General features: G+C 43.8%; 1 protein-coding gene across 1 annotated transcript in view; it reads right to left on the bottom strand.

The window, feature by feature from the left end:
• Nucleotides 1-16393, bottom strand: part of GPR158 (G protein-coupled receptor 158) — a 184029-nt gene extending 167636 nt beyond the window's left edge. The window contains exons 1-2 of the mRNA XM_038126816.1: nucleotides 15522-16393; nucleotides 1261-1366 (exon numbers count right to left, since the gene is read on the bottom strand). Coding sequence (XP_037982744.1) covers nucleotides 1261-1366; nucleotides 15522-16393 — 978 coding nt within the window. The remainder of the gene's footprint in view (nucleotides 1-1260; nucleotides 1367-15521) is intronic.
• Nucleotides 16394-20111: the final 3718 nt, after the last annotated feature.

Below are 20111 nucleotides of genomic sequence, written 5' to 3' on the forward strand. Positions count from 1 at the left end.
CCTTCTATTCTTGGTTGCAGAGATGCAGTTTACAATCCCACCCCTCTGCTGACATATTTTGCTCATAAGACATTAGGAGAAGGAGGAGCACTTGCCAAAGTATATAATCACATTTGGGATAACAAGAATGCATTAAAAAACAAGGTTTACCAGATCACATGGGAAACAGTATTTTCTTCAGTGATTTAAAAAGTACTCCCTTTAATTCAGAAGTCAAAAGGTACTTGGCAGAGAAATACATTTTTTCACTTGCAGAAATACTTAGTCTTAAATCAGTCTTTATCAAAGACTTGATTTTGCATTTCAAGTTTATTTCATTAAAAAAATCAGAGAGAAAAATACCAAAAAAAAGATGTTTAAAAAAGAATTCTAAGTTCTTCTTGCTCAAAAATGTTAGCAGCTGATTTTATCAAAACCAACTGTTTTTCTAAATTTAGACTTGGCTTTGATAAATTGGCATTTTACAGAATATTAGGCAAACATCTCCTGACTTCTGATAGACAAATGTCAATTTCCCCTACATTTTAATTGCCCTTTCCAAAAGCACAGACATGGTACAAACAAGGTACCTACTCTCACAGAAAACAAATGGATGCCTTTGAAATCACCTTTACACAGGAGAATTAAAAGAAAAATCAAAATTTATTTTGTTTAAAAGTTTCATTAAATGCATATGACAGGCCAGGCCAAATGATCCATGATTTGCTGACAGATGGGACCAGACACAGACCTTCAGAAGAAAGAGGAAGCAGGAAGGAGCTGAGCACAAACATTTTAGTCAGCTCTATCAAAATGTTGGCATTTCTACTAAGAAGGATTTGCAGTATCCAATTCTGCCTGTTATTCTGTACCACTATCAAATGACCATGTTTTTCTGAATAATTACCATTAGTATTTCAGCTACTTCTACTACATTTTGCAAAGTTGTCCAAGCAAAAGTGACACTGACATTAAAATCCTATTTTGACTTTGATCACAAAATAATTGTTTGACTTGCAAAGCAGAACCTCAAATTATTTCATTGGTAATCTTTTTCCCTGTAACTTTTATCTCTTCATAATAACTTTGCTTCTGTTTTAACATCAATAGTTCTGAAATGCAGGCACTCCTGAAATTCATGCATTCCATAACACCTCACACAGAAAGATTCCTTCAGCCCTACAAACCACATTCAATGTCTATAAACACATAACATACTACAGAACACTGCTCAGAGTAAAGATTTGTCACTGAAGTGAGGTCCCTTAGGGACAGACATACCTCAGAATTGTTGAGATGACACCTGTGTGTCCCTGAGAACCATCCCTCGCTTGAACACTGGTCAATGTCCACCTTCTGCAGATTGATGTCCACTTTGACAACACCTCTGAAAACAGAGAGGAAACAGCCTTGAACACAACTACAGAAACAGGTTAAGCTTTTTTATGATGCTGTAGCCTGAAAAGCAGAACTACCTCTTTCTTCTCAATATGAAATTTGATAAAATGTCTAAAACCAGAAAAGTTTTGTGCTCTCAGAGCCATGGTCACAGAAACATTCTTATTTTAGACTTTACTGAGATGTACTATGGACAAGGGCTCAGTAAATCTAACATATTAAGACTAGGGTGGCAGTTAAGAATGAGTTGTATGTTCAAACAATCTAATGCCCTTCATATTTTACTGTGCATCAAAGACCCAAAATAAATACAGTGAAAGAGTTGCACTACTTTTTCTGAAGCAAGCAACCTTCCCAGGAAGTTCCGAGTGCAAGGTACCAGATACTGCACCTCACCCCATATCCAGCAAAAACTACCTTTTGCCAAAACAACTGGCAAATGCCTTTTTTTGTACCCTCCTCAGAGACAACGCAGCCTCCAGAGACATTCAGACCTCTTCTCTGCAGCTCAACATCATCCTCCAGCAGGCATCCAAGCACCCTCCCCACATCTCTGCCAGCTGGCCCTGCAATAAAACCTGATACAACATCAGAAAGCTGCACAAGCCAGCAACAGACCACTGATGTGTGTGAAGAAAAAAGTTTCCTACACATACGTCCTGAAGGACCATCTAAATTGTGTAAGCTGTACACCAAGAAGTCTCTAGGCTTCATCATCAACAGTTTACCTCAAAAATTCCTTTGAACGAAAAGCCATCAAGCCAATTTCAAAGCTGACAGTCTATTGTATAAAAAAAAGCCTTGAAAATTATCAGAAGAAAAAAGGTACAAGGCTGTAGTTCTACATTTTTTTTTAAAAAAAAAACCTTCAAAGATTTACATATTCTTCAGAATGACCTAGGACATTTACAGCATCATTTTGTCAGAGCATGTCATCCATGACTGCTTTGCTGTGGTCCAGACCTGATAAAATGTCAATATGCAACTTCTAATTGCTAAATCATTACAAAAACTCATTCATAGTGGATGAATGCTCTGGACTAATTTCTTAAATCTAGAATACCATTCATTTCAGCCACTTGGGACAGATGCTTTCATTTCTACAGTCTGGACTTCCACAACTACAAAGACCATCGTGTCCCTTCTTTCAGGCTGTGAACTAACAAGGACATGGCCCAGCCTCTATCTCAGAAGCACCTCGTTCACCTCAAAGTGTGTTCCCCCTTTTAATTAATGCTCATAACACAATAATAGCAACAGAGCCATATATTTGAGAGGATATGCACAAGCAAAATTAAAACAGGCATAAGAGTGAGCCTGATCAAAACCAGGACAATACTGTTCCCTCATACCTGACCCCAGTACAACAAGAGTCCACAACAGCTAAATCTGGACATTCATCTTGAGGCAGGCTATATAGTAAATGGAAAAACACAACTACATCATGTAAGTGGTTAGAAGAATGCATGAGAAAATTACATAAAACAGACAGTAGGAAGTCAGACAGTACAGGAGCACTCAATCCCACTCAGTCTCCTGACTAGAATCTAAACAATCTAATGCTGGGCACATTTAGAAATGGCTTGAAATACTTAAGTGCTGGTTCTAGCAATTCAAATTAGCACACACCACACTTCTGGAATATTCCGATATATTTTTAGTTTTTGCCTTTGTACACTTGTTTTGAACAGCAGTTTCACCAGGGACTGCTCAAACCATGTTTCTACCCCAAGGAACTGTTTTTTCCATATTCCAGGAGAGCAATAACCTCAAGAGGAAAAACTGCCATACTACATATATTTTCTCTTTAAAATGCTTATGCCAGTGGATTACAAAATTAACCTGGCAAGAAGGTGCCTGATTCAGATACCCATAGCGGTAGAGATAACAGATCACTCATCTGGTCATGTGCAGATCCCACCAGGTATGTCCCTAATATTTTCTGGACCTTTATGAGCTAATACTAATATTCGTGTGTGGGCTGAGGACAGGACCTGTTCTGCAAATAAATACTCTCCCCATGGTTGCATACAGGCACAAAGCGGGCAGCAGGACCAGGACCAACACTACTCCTTCCTCTCCTAATTAATGTTATACACCAGCCACACTGGCAAAGCTATCAGGGATTAGCATCATCCTGACTGCTCCAAAGAAATCAGTTTATACAGTAGGAGAAGCAGTGATGATTCGACTTTCATAGAAATGCAACCCCTTCACCTGAAGCACCTGACAGAAGAAGGTTTTATTTCCTGTACATGCAAAGTTTTTCCCTTGTGTACATTTTGTTTTTAACTAGTAGGAGAGGAAACTCACCTTTCCCTCCTCAAACATTTCTGCAAAGAGAAATAGACAAACTAATCACTGCCTAAAGAGAAGGAAACACCTTTAAGACTTTGCTGTGTGGTATCATGAGCAAGCCCTGTAGAAGCAGAGTGCCGGTAAAAAAAAAAAAGGATATAAATATTTTCCAAAGAAAACTTATCTAAAGGTTACTTGTGAGAAAGACAACACACACAAGCCAGAGAAATTAGGGTCATTAAGTACACTGAGAAGGTATTTGAGTATGGTCTTGTACCAGAAGTGCTGCAATTTGGAGAATCCATGGCATGTTCCAATGGAACAAGCATCAGAAAGCAAGAGAGCATCCTAACACTCAGAGCCATGTACTGCAAAGAAAGAAATATACTTCTGGACTTCACACATCAGAACTGATTAAAGAACTTACATCCTTTGAAGGCTCTTTAATACAATTACTTTGTTAAAAATAGATGTGGAAATCAGATTCATACAGCAACTATCATTGGAAGAAGCCTCTTGCAATCAATCCAATCAGCTCAAAGCAGGCTCTTAAGCTGGGGGCTTTTTATACCTTCAATAATGGAGACTTCACCATCTCTGGGAAATCCAATCTAGTGACTGACCAAACTCACAGCGTCCAAAAAAAAGATTTCTGATGCTTAAATGAAATTTCTTGTATTTCAGTTTGTGCCTCTTGGGCTTTCCATCCTTTCACTAAATAAGGCTGAGAAAGGTCTGTCTCTCTCTCTCCTTTACACTTTTTCACCAGGTACTTGCACACAAAATGCCCCTGGAGCCTTTTCTTCTCCAGGCTGAACTGTACCAGCTCACTCACTCCTTGTACATCAGATGCTCCAACCTTTAACTAGCTGTGTGGCCTTGTGCTAGGTTTGCTTCAGTACATCCATATCTCCTGAGCTGAGGAGCCCAGAAGTGGACATAGCACTCTTGATGGGGCCCCCGAGGCTGGGAAAAGAGGAAGGATCACTTCCCTCAACCCACTGGCAAAAGTTCCTCTCACCAACCGGGAGGCTGTTGGCTCTCTGCCACAAGCACACATTGGTGATTCATGTCAAACTGGTGCCCACCAGGAGTATATCAAAGGTGACTGACCTCCAGATGGTCACCAGCTATCTATACACAGAAGGCTGCTGAGTTGGTTAAACACAATTTCCCCCTCAGAAATCCACGCTGACTACCCCTCATTCCACAACCTCATTCCTCCTCTTCATGTGTTCCAGAAGAGGTTTTCAGAATGATTTGCTCCATCACCTTCCCAGGGACTGAGGTGAGACTGATCAGCTTGTAGTTCTTGGACTTTCCAACGTCTTCTGTCACAAAGCACGCTTTTCCATTCGGCAGCTTTCATTCCAAAGACCTTGGAAAAGACCTTTAAGGTCATTGAGTCCCAGCCATTAACTAAACACTGCTAAAGTCACCACTAAACCATGTCCCTAAGTGCCACATCTTCTAAATATGTCCAGGGATGGTTACTCAACCCCGGCAGCCTGTTCTGATGCGTGACAATCCTTTCAGTGAAGTGAGTTTTCCTAATATCCAATGAAAAACTCCTCTGGCACAATTTGAAGACATTTCCTCTTATCCTGTCACTTGGGAGAAGAGACCAACCTCTACCTTGCCCCAACCTCCTTTCAGGCACTTGTGGAGAGCAGTAAGGTCTCCCCTGAGCCTCCTCTTCTCTGGACTAAACTCCCCCAGCTCCCTCCTCATAGGACTTGTGCTCCAGACCCTTCACCAGCTCCACTGCTCTTCTCTGGACTCGCTCCAGCCCCTTTAACATCTTTCCTAAAGTGAGGGGCCCAGAACTGAACACAGGATTTGAGGTACAACCTCACCAATGATGAGTACAGGGGAATGATCACTTCCCTGGTCCTGCTGGTCAAACTATTGCTGATACAAGATACTCATGATCACAGCCATGCTCAGAGTCCCCATATTCCTCCCACGTTATCTGGCCCTCTTCCACCTGCACTCTCAATTTATGCTAAAGTTTTGTCAGGATCACAGTTAAGCCATCCAAGCTCAAAAATATTTTCATAATACTTCTTTCAGAAATCCAACAAAACTCTTTCATTTCAAACTAAACACATGTTCCTTTTGCTTCTCTTTTAAAGCTTTTCTTATGATAATGTTTGTCTTTCACAAAACCCAATCTTCATTAACTCAATGCAAACTTTTTTACCTACACTCTTCTCCCATCTGCAGCTCTTCTGTAGCACAACCTGTACTTTTGACATGGCTAAGTTTTTCTGGTTTTCCCTTTTCTCAGAACTTTGTGAGTTTCTGGGGTGAAAATCTACAGCAAGAAGAAACAGGAAAGTGCAGGATCAGGAAAGCAATCTCTCCTAACAGTTACAAGCTGCCACAGGATTTCAACTGTTGCCCCCCCCATGGTGCACATTATTATTCTTTTTTCACTAGACTTCTGCAACACACGTTTCATAGTAACATCACAGTTCTGAAGTAGTACCAGGGTCTGAAACTACCTGAGGATACAGCGCTTTCAAAAGCAAAGTTTCTTTAAGCATATATGTGGCATTTATAAAAGGTGTCATGATGGTACAAGACTTCTGCTAAGTTCATTTGAGATCCATTTTAAAACACCATCTCAGACGTGTGCCCCACTGCTATTACACAGAGCACACTAATATGTACATGATAGAGTTCTGAAATTCATCTGTGATTAATACCGTAGCTGGCACAGCCTGTTTAGCCACCCACATATTCAGTTATTTTTGATTCAGCATTCAGAAAATGGAACATATGAAAGAACACATCCTCCTAGAATGTATATGGACCGACTCCCTGTGTTATATTTATCGAACTAATTGGGAATAATTGCAGTGTTGCTATCTTGGTGTAAGCAATCAAGACAAATATCAAGGGTGTAAGAGTAGACTCAGCTTGTCAGAGTAACACATTCATCCACACTGGCAATGCTGCCTGGCTGAACATAAGCCACAGCCATAAGTTAATAACAATATTAGTGGTAATTGTGGACCATCTGGCAGGTAAGTTTGTTTTGTTAATCTCCTTGAAACAATAGATATTTGTTTCCTGACACAATTTTACAGTCCTTACAAACACAAAAGAGATATCTAAGGATTGCATGTCCATGTTAAACACGCAGTTAAGAAAGAATTAGTTGAATTACATATAAGATAATAATTGAAGAACGATGTCATCAAGGATTTTCTGTCAGGTCAGAGGTTTGATTTAAGAGGCTTTAATGCCTGTCTGTATTTCCAGTACTACTGTTTGTTGGCATGCAGCTTGCCTTGCAATCTGTGCCAGAAATTGATTTAAGCTTATTTTCCCAAACTACTAGCTATCTTGATAGTTTCAGTAGTTACAATATTTCATTGTAACAACATGTTGTAAAACCTATTCTACAGAATATTTTTTTTTCCTTGACTGTTACATCATAAAAAAAAAAATAAGGGGGAACATGTTTCTTTTTCTCCCAGTCAGCTTAATCCAGAACTGCCAACATTTAAATGGTGATAAACAGTGTCCTTGTGCTCTAGATTTTTAAAAGATTTTTTGGCACAGAGGTCATCACAGCTCAGCTAAACACGCAGTTTGCCCTCTAAGTTCATACACTCACTTTTGTGCCTGTAAGCATTGTGAGTATTCAGAGTTAAGGTATAACGATTGTTATCACACACTGAAGTGGGCATCATCACCCACATCTAAACAGCTGCTTAGATACCTGCTGTCATATTCATTCAGCCCTCCATGCTGTCCTTCATAAGTCCTCTTTACCAGAAAACAAGGAGATAAGAAAAACAAGTTCTCTACAGCAGTCAAAAATCTGCAAATGCCCACTCCTCTAGACAAATACACACTGTATTTTGCATAGCTACTGTTTCCAGGGCACATGCCTTTTCTGACCACTCCCATTTTGGAGGTTGTTGCTTTCAAGAATATTAATCCTCAAATATTACATACTACCTGACACCTGAGGCCACTCCCATGTACTGATCACCCAAAAAACAACCCTGGTGTCCAACTCACAAATTAATTTCAGCCATAAGTCTTACTGACAAACAGCAGCTTCTGCAGGTTCAGCTCGCCTTTAAAAGTTAAGATTTAGGATTCTGCATCACTTGGACATTGTGCATGGTAACAACTTTAACAATCAGCCAGACTCACAAAAGGCTACTGCGACATGAGACACGATTTTGGCCCGGTCACAGAGTCACGACCAATTCCTTACTTAATAGGACAGACACTTCCCTAATTCCTCAGCCATAGCATGACTGCTGCTTTTCAACACACATCTTCATAGGAGAACCAGCTTCCACTTAAAATAAACTGAACAGTAAGGTACAGCACTGTGGGCACATAAATGAGGATTCACCTGCAAAGTCTCTCTAGGCCATTTGAAACAGTACTACAAGGGCAGAATACTTAAAGCTGAATTCTATTGTCTAAAGAATTATTTCAAATTTAAATCTGCCTTCATTTTTATGGCATGCAGCGCTGCCTCCCTGGGAATAGTCCTGCAGTTTAGTCAGAGAGTTTCTTAGATACTCTGAGGGATGGGGATGGTTTGGAGTTGTTTTGTTTTGGTTTTTTTTTTTTTTTACTTGAGGATGCTCAAGTTGCTGCTAGCATCTTAACTCTGTCACAAAGCATCACCTTGTATAGGAATGCCAGGTGTCAGTGATGGTAAAGTACCACTTACATTAGATTATACCTATGAAATGAGGTCTTGGAGCCAAATTCAGGTTACTTTTTTTTTTTTTTAATGCTTCCATTACCATCCATGGAGTCAAAGAGGCAGGTGGAAAGAAAGGGTCCCAAGGAACAGAGCACAACAGAAGAAAACACATCAGGAACACAAAGAGCTTTTGAAATAGAAGAATCCTACACAGGATGGATGGTCTCAGCCTAACTATACTAAATCCTGTCACCCTGAAGATTTATTTAAAGGTAACAAAGTCATTTTAAAACTGAAAAGTAAATGGAAGCCAACCTCAAAAAAAAAAAAATGAAATTGAAAGGCATAAACCTGGGCAAGGAGGAACAGAGGAACATACAAATTACAAGAATGTAAGACAAAACCAAGATATTTTTAGAAATCGCATGTTAAAAGGAGAGGCTCTACTAAAAACATTTCAAATACCTCAGAAAGTGGAAGGCTGAAGTAGAATCTCTAACACAATACAAAACCAAGATACAAAAAATGCTCAGAGCAGAGACAGGTTTTGACAAAAAATGAATTCTTTTCATCAGTCTTGAAAGAATCAATGAAAAAAAAGTCAGCTTTCATGTGCAGGGAAGTTAACAAGTTAGACTTCACAGAGGAGTGGCCATGACAAAGTTTGTAAGTGATAAAAATGCTTAATATAACCCAAAACTAAACCTGGCTGGTGCAGAAAATATACAATAAAACACTCTGGAAAGTATTCATTCAAGAATCTGGGATCTCCCAATGAATTTAGATTCATGAAGTGAGTTTAACACTAGAAAACTATGGAACCCACAATAGATGGCTATAACAGAACATATAGATATATTACGGAATACAATGCTAAACTACATTGCAGAAGACAAAAATGTGTTAAAACATGGATAAGAATCATGAAGGTCAGTTTAACATATACTTAACTATCCAGTCATTCAGATAAAGTCCGACAGAAAACAATTTCTTTTTGTTGCTTATCATTGGTAAGTTGGACATAACCAGGATAGAAGAACTTGACATTTTTCCTTCAGTACCTGCCAGAAGCTGCTTTTGGAGCAAGGGCCATGGAAACCTTTTATTTGACCGAACACAGCAATACATTTTTTCTTACATTTAGGAACATTTCTATCTCAGCCCACACTCACAAATAGAATATATGACAGTCCTGGAGCTGAATCTCAGATAGTAAGGACTGCCACATGTCCATCCCCTTCAAAAGAGCTTTGATAACCTGCTGTGCTGGAAGTCTGGCCCAAGGGCAATGGGGGTGGAAAACACAGGAGCTGGAAACAGAAGTTTGACCCAAAAAACCAAAAATTGCTTTTATTGCAACTTAGCATGTGCTAGATAATTGTGGACAGGAATGCAGTATGTGTTTCAATCCTCTCATGGCCATATTTAACTTCTTTCTTCAAAGACCCACTTCTGTTTCTCCAATACTGAAGAAAGCTGACTCATGGTTCTGAAAGAGAAATCCATATTTATTGTTCCCTTCCTATGTTTCATCAGCATTCAGTTTTCTATCCCTCTCCATGACCTCATATGAAAAATGCCGGCAGGGACATAATTAATTGCCTAGAAAATACTTAAAATATCCTGAGAGATTCCACAAACAGACAGCATAATAAGAGACTTCTTTGTTTCAACTTCTTTTCAGGAACACAAATCCAAAACTTTCAGAAATTCTAGAAAATAAATTATTCCTTTTCATTTTTGAAACCTGTTCTAAATCCACCCACACCTTCAATCAAGGGCCAAGACATGTTATAAAAAATGTCAACCTCACAATTTTAAAATATTTTCTGCATTATACAACTAACATCATATCATAGTGGCACAAAAAATTTAAAAGACTCCTTAAACAATTAAAATTAATTTTCTCTTAGCTCAGTACTCAGACTAAAGAGAGACCAGGGGAAACTAAAAAAGGGGGTAAAGGAAGAAATTAAACCATGTCTAAAAGAAATAAAATTAGCCAATTTTAATTTTTTTTTCATGTCTACATTTGTTTGGGTTTTTTACCAAAAAATTTAATAGCTGTGAAATATTTAGCAGAATAATAAATCATATATTTATATAATCCCTAAGAAATTACTTATTTGTCATAAATACTTCTACCTCCATAGTTTAATCTGCCTTTAGTAATGTTTCTTTAACTAAGAGTCCCATCATAGTCTAACACTGTCCAAGTAATTGTTAATGGTACAGTAGAAATCACTACATTACACTGCCTTTAGGAAAGAAACAGCTGAATTTAACTGTGCAGTAAAGATTATCTTTGCATCAAGGGATATCTTTCCAATGACTGAGAAAAGGAGCAAACCTCTAGAAGGCAGAAAATATTAAGATGTAGCAATCTGGCCAAACTTCAGAATGAAGTTACCTGTAAATGATCCAGAGCAAGACTCCTTTAAAAATTAAATCAAATAAAATAACAAACCCCAAAACAAAAAAAAGCACAAAAAACCCCACCCACCTCCAACTTATTCAGCTTGCTGATTGAGTACTTTTCTGCCAAAACAGACATTAATCCATTGGATTCTCCCTAAAAACCTTTTAAAAATATAGTAAATGCTGTGCTGGATTTGGCAAAAAACCTGCTGGAATATGGTGGGAGGGGCAAAGAAAGCCAATGCTTCATATCCTGAAGACAATCTGACCTCCACAATGAGAAGTCATGCAAGACCAATGACCAGTTCCCAAAATGTACATGTATTGCAATACAACGTTAAAGAAAACGAGAACAGCACACAAGGGAACATTTTGAACTGCAAAAGCAGCAACTCATTCATCAGAGTTTGGGGATAATTGATGTCATTGCACCAGCCTGAACAGTGCACATGAATCTGACTAACCATGCTCAGGAAATGCCAGAACAGGACTTGAGAAGAGGGATCACAGCAACAGAGAGCTTATGACAGAGACTAAAGAAAGCCAGCTTGTGTAGTCTAGCAAACAAAGGTGGTGAAGGGGCCACTGCCAATAAATAAGTTAGGGCAGTAAACCCAGCTAAGGGTGCTAAGTCAGATGGAAGACAGCTCTGGACCAGAACAAATGCACGAGAACTGACTGCGAGTAAACAAATTCAGATCAGAAATCAGGAGAAGTTATCCAACCCTTGGGTCCAGCACGCCAGTGAACTGAAGAGTCAAGAGGGAAACCCACCTACTTAAAGATGGAGATTTGTCAACTGATGACATTAAGTGGGCTTGTGACAGCAGAAGACTGACTCAGTGACCCAGGAGGACTTTTTTTTAACTTGTGTGTTCCTATTAGCTGACTTTTTAGTCATTTTTCTTCTAGATGAAGACGTGATCTTTCCCACTTGTCTCTTGGACTGCTAAAACAATAAAGACCTCCCATTTCTTTCTCCAGGCACCAAGAAAATATTTTTAGAAAAGGAATCGTATTTACAACATGCAACTTCTCACATTTTTCCACTTTCTCAGTAGGGCTGCAAGGAGGACAGTTGGGTCATCACGTGCCATAAAATATGGTTCATTCTGACCACGTGATAGGCAGTGGCAGAGGAGGAGCACAGAAGACCTGTGACAGATGCTCCTGTGCTCTACCCCCTGCAGCACTACAGCAGCAGAGTGATTAGGAACATTAGGCTGTGAATTTCAACTGCAAACAGCATCAGTTTAGACAGGAGGGACGGATAACATCAAGTCACTTTGAGTCCCTGTGGATCCCAATTTCTGAACGAGAGCCTACACTGCACTTTATAAGCAGGTAGCAGTAATGTTCTCTCTATGCATTTTGGGTGGAAAGACCAGCAAATGGAGACAACACAATATGAGCAAGCACTGCTAAGAAGCTGCAGAGAGCCAGCACTGCCAGCTTGGCATTGTACTAGGCTAATGTGGCCCTGAACAGCTTCTGGTACATTTACCAGTACAACCAAGTTGCTTTTGGTTTCTCCACTTCATCTCAACATTTATCTACAGTGTTAGTCATGGCAAGACAACTTAATCACATTCTCTCATTGGCCTTCACTTGGGGCAGTTTGGCAGTAATCTCTTGGGAAGGGGAGAGGTGAAATTGAAGACAGATGAGCTGTTTGCAGGAGCCCCCTGGCCTGTAACACTCCCATCCTCAGGCCAAAAGCACTGTAACTCTTCACAGTGTTAAGAAGAAAGCTTGCTGCTTTGTGCTGCACTTTGGGAATGTTATTGACAACAGCACTGCAGTAGCAGCATGCACTGAACACAGCCAGTAGTAGTTGTCAGTATTGCCTTCATTATTCAGTATTAGTATTGCCTTCATTAACCTCTTCCCACTGCCACCCCACATGAACAAACCCATCTGTTACTGCCACAGAAGAGATACCAAGAAGGAGCAATGAGCTTTTCCTTCTGTAATGTGAAAGAACTCTCATGGATATAGCATGCTCCTCAAATGTATCTCACCCTAATGTACCATGCCTTAAACCTAATATGAGCAAAGAAAGTACAAAAACCGTTACAATAATATTAAAGAGGCATACACTAAATTACCATTAATGATATCACACAAGACTACTAAATGGGAGGAGCATGGTAACAGACTCATTAAAATGTTTCTAACAGATGGTTCAAAGATACATTTTTGGGAGAACCAACATAGCTGCCCCAAAAGATGGAGGTTAACGAAAACTGGTTTTTCATATGGACCTTAAATAAGAATTTAAAGTCAAAATATTGTGTCACTCAAAGACTGACAGTGAGAGGAAGTAAAGCTTACTTCAAGAGGCATCTTATAGTAATTCACACAACTAATTTTCCAGTAACCACACTAGATGTTACAGTTTTCTATTATGTGCTCATGCTTCAAGTCATTTTTTCTCTTAAAAATTCACACTGAGGCTGTGTACCTATTAAGTAATGAAAACACTGTGTAAATATTGAGACAAACTGCAAGTCTCAGAAGCATATTTTGTGTATACCATTTTCTGTGTAGCTGAGAAGTCACTTTCTCAATGTCCAAAGCAATAACCTTATATAAAAGTCCATCTTTCATCTAGCATACCTCAGATCAGGAACACAGGAATTATCCTTCAGCCTTGCCAGAATGTGTATGTATTTATAATTTTACTTCTTCTACCTGCTTCTTTAATAGTTTGGCAAAAAACATAATCTATTTATTAGAAATGCTTACCAACTCATCTCTGTTGATACAACAAATCTTTGTTAGTTTTGTCCTAACTGCTCAGTATAACATCAACACAACACTTTGAACAGCATCCTCCACCTCATGATCTTCTAAATAAGAAGTGGTTCTCCAAGCTTAGATGAGCTCAGTGAAAGCCCCTTGAAGTGTCAGAGTTATAACAGGTTATTCTGTTTCTTCAACAGAATTGACCCCAATGTGGCAAGCAGAGGCTGGGAAGATGAGGCAGGGAAGGCAGTGCTCTGTACTGCATCCAGGAGGACATCTACTGGTTGCCGTGGCTGGTCAGGGTTACACCAAAACAGACCTGGTGCGTTCTGCACACCAAAGCTAACACCAAACCTACACCACTGAGATGCTTTCAGGCATCACAGAATCTTGGCACAGAGCTGGGATTGGAGCTGTAGACTCTTTTCATAAAACATGGGTTTATTTCCTCTTCAATTAAGTCAAGATTGAAGCTTGAGTTCAACTTTATATCAAAATTTATATTCTCAGAGAGCTGGTTTGTGGCTGCCACCACACCTCCAGCTCAGTGGTTCTGCCAAACTCTATCCCCAACAAGAGAATATCAGCCTACATTAACTTTCATCCACATCCCGAAGTTCATCAAATGTTGAACATTGCATTTCAATGATCTCTGACAAGCTTCCTGACTTCTCTGGACTCCCTAGGGTCCAGAAGAGCTCTACAGTAGACCTATTCCTGGGTTTTGGTCTCAAGAGGAATTCAGCAACAGCCTACAGCTGAGCTCATTTTACCTTAACCCTATCATCCCCATAAGTGTGAAAATTTCAGGGCAAAAGGTAATTCAACAGAGAAATAAGCAGCCATTATCCATTCAATAAGTTTTGGGTTTTTTCAGGGATTTATGACTGCACTCTCATCTCTTTGATCGCATTGGATTTCAGACTAAGCCAAAAGAAACAGCATTTGCAGGCACTATTGCCTTGCCACCTAGGTGTGGCAAAATCTCTTTGGTGTCTGCTACGTTCTTATAAATCTTTACTAATTTATAGCACAAAAGAAATCCTGTGTTCCTCTCCCACCCTGAGAAATGCCAGTGGCTTCTGGGCAGTGCATATTCCCCACTGGACAGAGCTACCTGTGAACCCTTCACAGGAGTACGAGGGAAAAAACTGGCACCTCACACTCCACAGGTTGCTCTTATTCTTTGAGCAACTCTCTATTTGGTGTCAAAATACAAAGACACAAGAAAGAGCCTTTTTCTGTCTTCCTCTCTGTTAGCTGCAGTTCAGTGGCAAAGTATATAAAAGCAACAAAAAGTATATAAAGGAATAAAAAATAAGCAAACATATGCCAGGTATCAAATACAAAGCTGGTGGTGCAAAAGGAAAGCTCTCCTACTGCCACTTCAGCTTATAGCCACATGAACTATGACAGAACGGCATCACCAGCACTGATTTACCTACAAGTCTACTACCACCGACCAGGCTCGAGCACCCCACAGTGGATATGCTCTGGAGACCAGAAACAGCAGTTTACCAGCACTAGTAATGCCATTAATTACTGGGAATGTTATTTCCCAGGAGGTTAAAAGCATAGCTGGGGTCCACCTAGGTTCAATTTCACAGTATAGTAAGAAATAACAACTCAGTGAGCATTTTCCTCTTGCAGACACGGATAAATTTCAACTGACAACTGCTGCTCGCCTCTCCCCACAAGCACACCAGGATCTTAACCCACATGCACGCCTGCTCCAATGGGAGCAGGCAAAGCGAACGCTGTCTTACAGACGGAGACAACAGCGATTCTTTTAAGGAGCAACAGCCCCTGAAGGCACAGCTCAACAGGAAGGCCTGAGGTTGCTCTGCGGTGTGACTGAGCAGCCCGTGCGGCAGGGGTTGATCGGGTCACCCAGAGACCAGAATGCCCTTCCCTAGGAGGGGGGCAGAACCAAACCCCATCCTGCTTTCCCCTTCCCCTTCTCGACAGAAAGTAAGGGAAAAACTCCTCTTACCTGAACTCAGGCAGGAGGTTTGGCCGCAGCCCGTAAAACGCCGCTGAGAGAGTCACTAGCCAGCCGGGTTTGTAATTCCCATTCTCACACTCCAGGTACGGTGAGGACCACCTGATGTGGCTCTTATCAGCAGTGAAGCTCTCCCGCCTCTTCCAACTGTTTTCCAAAGTTTTGGGGCCCGTGTTTAAGACCTTCCTGTGCAGATGCGGCCTCCACTTGCGCTTCAAGCTGTGGAACCACTCTGTTTCCACAGAGGCGTTGGCCAGGCCGTGAGCCGTGGAGGATAAGTCCTGCAGGAGGACCTGGCTCTCGTGCCTGCTGGCCTGGAGGAAAACCTGGGGAGTGGAGGAGAAAGGCTCCGTGCTGAAAGTGATAGCGGCCCTGGAGATGTTGGGGTCCTCCTCCAGCAGGCTCCTGATCAAGGCGCGGTACCATTCCAGGTCCTCCTGCAAGTTCTGCTCCCGCGACTTATTGCTCTGGAGGATCATGTTGAGTAAGTTGGTGGCGTGGGTGAGGGTGCCCAGGGCGCCGTGCAGGGAGGGGTGCGAGGTGAAACGCGACTTGCCGGCGAGGCTGGCCAGCTCGTACCGCCCGGAGCAGTTGGCTCTCCGCAACTCCCGGGAGTCGCCCGTGTAGAGGAACGAGGCCACGTCCTGGGGCACCTCCTCGGCAAGCCGCTGCGCCAAGATGGTGCTCTCTGTAGAGCGGCTCCGCGGAGCCGGCAGAGGCTCCCGGCTTTTGATGTGGTTGTAAATAGGCTGCTTCCCTCCGAGCGCCCGCTCCCGGCCGCGCACCGCCTGCCCTTGGTCGCCGGCAGCCCCCAGCCCGCGCTGGGCGAGGAGCAAGAGGAGAAGGAGCCGGAGCAAAGCCATGTCCCCCGGTGCTGCCGGTCGCGCCGGCACGGCGAGGCGGCTGAAGATGAGCTTCGCGCAGGCGGCCGCGGCGCAGGGGTGCGAACGCGCAGAGGCGGCCGAGCGGCAGCGGGGCGGAACGCGACCCCCGGCCCGCGAGTCACCTGTGGCGGTGCCGCCCGCAACCTGCCCAGCGCGGGGCTCCGCACAGCCCCACCGCCGGCGCGGAGCGGCGCGCAGCCCCTCCGGCGACAGCAGAGCCGAGCCCTCCTGCGCCTCCTCCCGCCGCGGCCACCGCGCTCACTGAGCTCCGGCCCGGCGCAGCGCGCAGGGGCGGCGGCGCCCGCGCCCGGCGCAGCGGCGGGTCCCCCCGCGGCGCCCCGCCGCCGCCCGCGCTCCGCCGCTCCGCATCCTTCGAGACCCGCTGCCGGAGAGGGGGGCCCGTGGCGCGGAACTGCCACTTGCTGCGGGGATCGGCGGGCGGGGCTGCTGCCGGGGAGCCGGCGGACGGGCGCCCGCCTCCGCCAGCGCTCGGCTCTGCGAGCGAGGACGCCCGGCCGTAGGAGGACGGATAACCACCGAGAGGCTCCGCCACTGGCAGCCCCACACCGCACGGCGCTCCTCACCACCGGCCCTTATAGGTGTACGCCAGGCAGCGGCCGCCCTATGTGGCCGCCTCGCCTGTCAGTCAGCCGGCAGCCACTCACGGGGCAGGAGGACGGTGCCGTGCGATGCCGGGGGAGGCGGTGCTGCTGCCGCGGAGAGGCGTCGAGGCACCTGGCTTCACCTGCAGCCGGCCCAGCTTTGGACGAAGGCGGGGCAGGCGCCCGCCCCGGTGGGAGCCGCTCCGCTTTCCCGGGGCTCGGGAGTCACGGGCGGGGAATCCGCGGGGGCTCCGCCGGCCCGGGGGTCTCCCGCGGCGCGTGGCAGCGACACCTGGTGGCCGGGCCGGGGGCGGCGCCGCTGCGCCTCTGCGCCGGGGGCGAGCGGCGGGAGCCGCGGGAGCGGCCGCAGAAGGGGGGATAAGGTGCCCAAAATACTCGCCTCCATGTCTCCCCCGCCGCTGCGGGGAGCAGGAGAAGCCCGGCGCTGCGGGGGAAGGCAGTTCCAGCCAGATCCGCGGCGTGGGCTGATTCCTGTCAGGGCTGCGTGCCGCTGTGGGGAACGCGCTCCCGCTTCCAGCGTTTCCAGGGTGGGTGGAGGGGGCGCAGGCTGCTCCTCGGCTGCCCCCGGGACGCGTGGGGCCAGCCGGGCTGCCCAGGAAGGAGGTGTTTGGCGAAGGGAACGATGTTTGTGTGGGAATGGGCAACTGCGCCTTCGGGATCTCCGGGCCCGTCGCCCACGGGCGCCTCGCCCGGGCTGCCCCCCTCGCCCTGGCCGCCTCACCTGCCCCGGGCACGGAGTGCATCCCGCCGGAACGGGCGCCGCGCCACCTTCCCTCTCCCTGCAGCTACGGTGGCTGGCTGGTTGTATTTCTGCAACCATGATCTTTTTTTTCCCGTAGTGTTTTAACTCCAAGGTGCTAATTCCTACAGCTGTTTTCAAAAGTAAGTCCTTAATCCAGTGGCTTTTAACGCTGACCTTCAGAGCACCTGTGTGGAGCCGAAGCGGCACAGGCTGATCACTCAGCTTTCCTCCTGCTCTGTGGAAACCCCCTTGGAATAATACAAATGCTTAGAAGATGTAGTTAGGATTTTCCAGATAAGCCATCGTGATTAATAACAAGAATGTAGTTTAGTAAAACATTTCAACATGCACTTAACTTTGTACATTTTCTTTGGCAGAATTATGCACCTGCTCAATATCTTACTAATGGATTGGATGAGGGATTTGTGACAGGAGACAGAAAGGGTGAGTTTTGGAGGACGTGGTCCATGGCAAAATCGGCTAACTACATTCCATTCCCATTTAATGTAAAATTCCATTTTGGAATTCAAAAGTGCAGCTGAAAAGAGTAGTAAAAGGGGACCACTTTTTTTCTTTCTTCCCCCCCGCCCCACATGTGCATGCACATCCTAGGAGCAGATTTCAGTTATGCAGAATATATGATCTAATTTTAAACCATTGACAAGTTATATCTGCTCCTTAAAGCATAATCTTATTTAGAATTATTTGAAATTATACTTGCCAGAATAGTCACTCTAAGATAGCTAAATGTAAATTACATTTGCAGTCCATATATCCTAGTGACGCTATGCTCTTTGTCTTTACCTAAGGACATCTTTAATAATTATAGTATTGTTGGTTAAGAGAGAAAGTTATAAATTTTTGTTTCTTGCTGCATGCAGTTGAAGAGGATATTCAACACGTAAGAATAATTCACTTGTACTGAACTTTCCCTCAAGTGAATAGTTTGTGAGATTATTTAGAAACTGCTTATACTGAGAAGCTCAGAAGCTTGTATTTACTATTTAGCACAGCACAGGGAGTCTGTGTTTCCAAGTCTGCTCTGAGCAAATACCTAAAGATGCATCATTTGCTGTGGATAAGAGAGAACTAGGGCTTTTGACCGCAGCAGCTCTCAGGACTGAACTAAACTAACATGGGATCTGTTACAGGGAGAGATATCACTGGCATCATAAATAAACACATTTTTTTAATGTTGTGCCAGGGCTGATTCTCTTTATTGATGAACAAGGGTGGCTGTAAAGGAAAGGTTAGTTCCCTCTTGGAAATTCACTTTCCCTACTTTAGCCTGACTATTAACACCTGTCTGAATTGCACTAGGCCTGCTTAATGGCCACATTCACACATTCTCAGGATAATCAACTATCCCCTTAATGTACTTGCAAGCTAAGGTCCTTGTATTTCCTGATCACCTCATGGTCCTTCCACCCACCCTTCTACAGTAGCACCCACCACTGCCCCTGCCCCTGCCCCTTGTCCTTCACGACATCCCAGAAGCTGCAGTTCTTAACCCAAAGGTTTGCCAGGAGCAAAGACCCAAATGGAGGAGCAAAGACCCAAGTGGAGGGTTAGTGCACACCTCCAGATGCTGGAAGTCTCCCTTAATCTCAAGCATTAGAAGTCTCTTTTTCCTATCCTATCAGTCTGCTTTGGGTGTTTGGTCTCTATGCTGGCTCTTCTGAGTCAGAGGGAGAGGATGAGGGGTTTATTGAGGACTTTCTCATCCAAGGTGCCAGGATCATAAATGAATCTTGTACACCTGTATCACACAGGGTTGAAAGAGGCCTCCTTTATCCTGTAGGGCTTCCTACTGCAGTCAGTTCAGAGCTGATCCCAAACAGCTACTGTGTACAGCCAGGTCCAAAATGAAACACAAACAGCCATTGCAAATGTGCATCTTCTTACGGCTTTGTAAACACTGTGCCATGGGACCCAAAGCCTACCATTCATGGCCCAGATCCAGGGAACTGGCAATATGGAAATATAGTATCCTCCTAGATTAAGGAAATCTACCAAATATTTTATTTACATGAGTTTACTAAGGACTGGGAGAGGTGCAGAAACCTGTGATCATTGTATTTTTTTATTTTAATATTAAAATGCATTAATATTTCTGGACTCTTATATGTGACCAGTTGAGTGTGTCAGAAATCTGTTCAGCTGTGACCGAGACAATGTGAAAATGGACTGGAAGTCCCCTGAGACACGAGATAACTGTGACTGAATAATGTTTCTTATGCCCCTGCCTCAATTCTGCCAGAGGTGCTGCATCAAGCCATCCACTGCAAGGAATCAGGAGGCATCTGACCACTGTCCTGAATATTTCTGAGTT

The sequence above is a fragment of the Motacilla alba genome, chromosome 2 (genome assembly GCF_015832195.1).
Source record: "Motacilla alba alba isolate MOTALB_02 chromosome 2, Motacilla_alba_V1.0_pri, whole genome shotgun sequence".
NCBI lineage: Eukaryota > Metazoa > Chordata > Aves > Passeriformes > Motacillidae > Motacilla > Motacilla alba.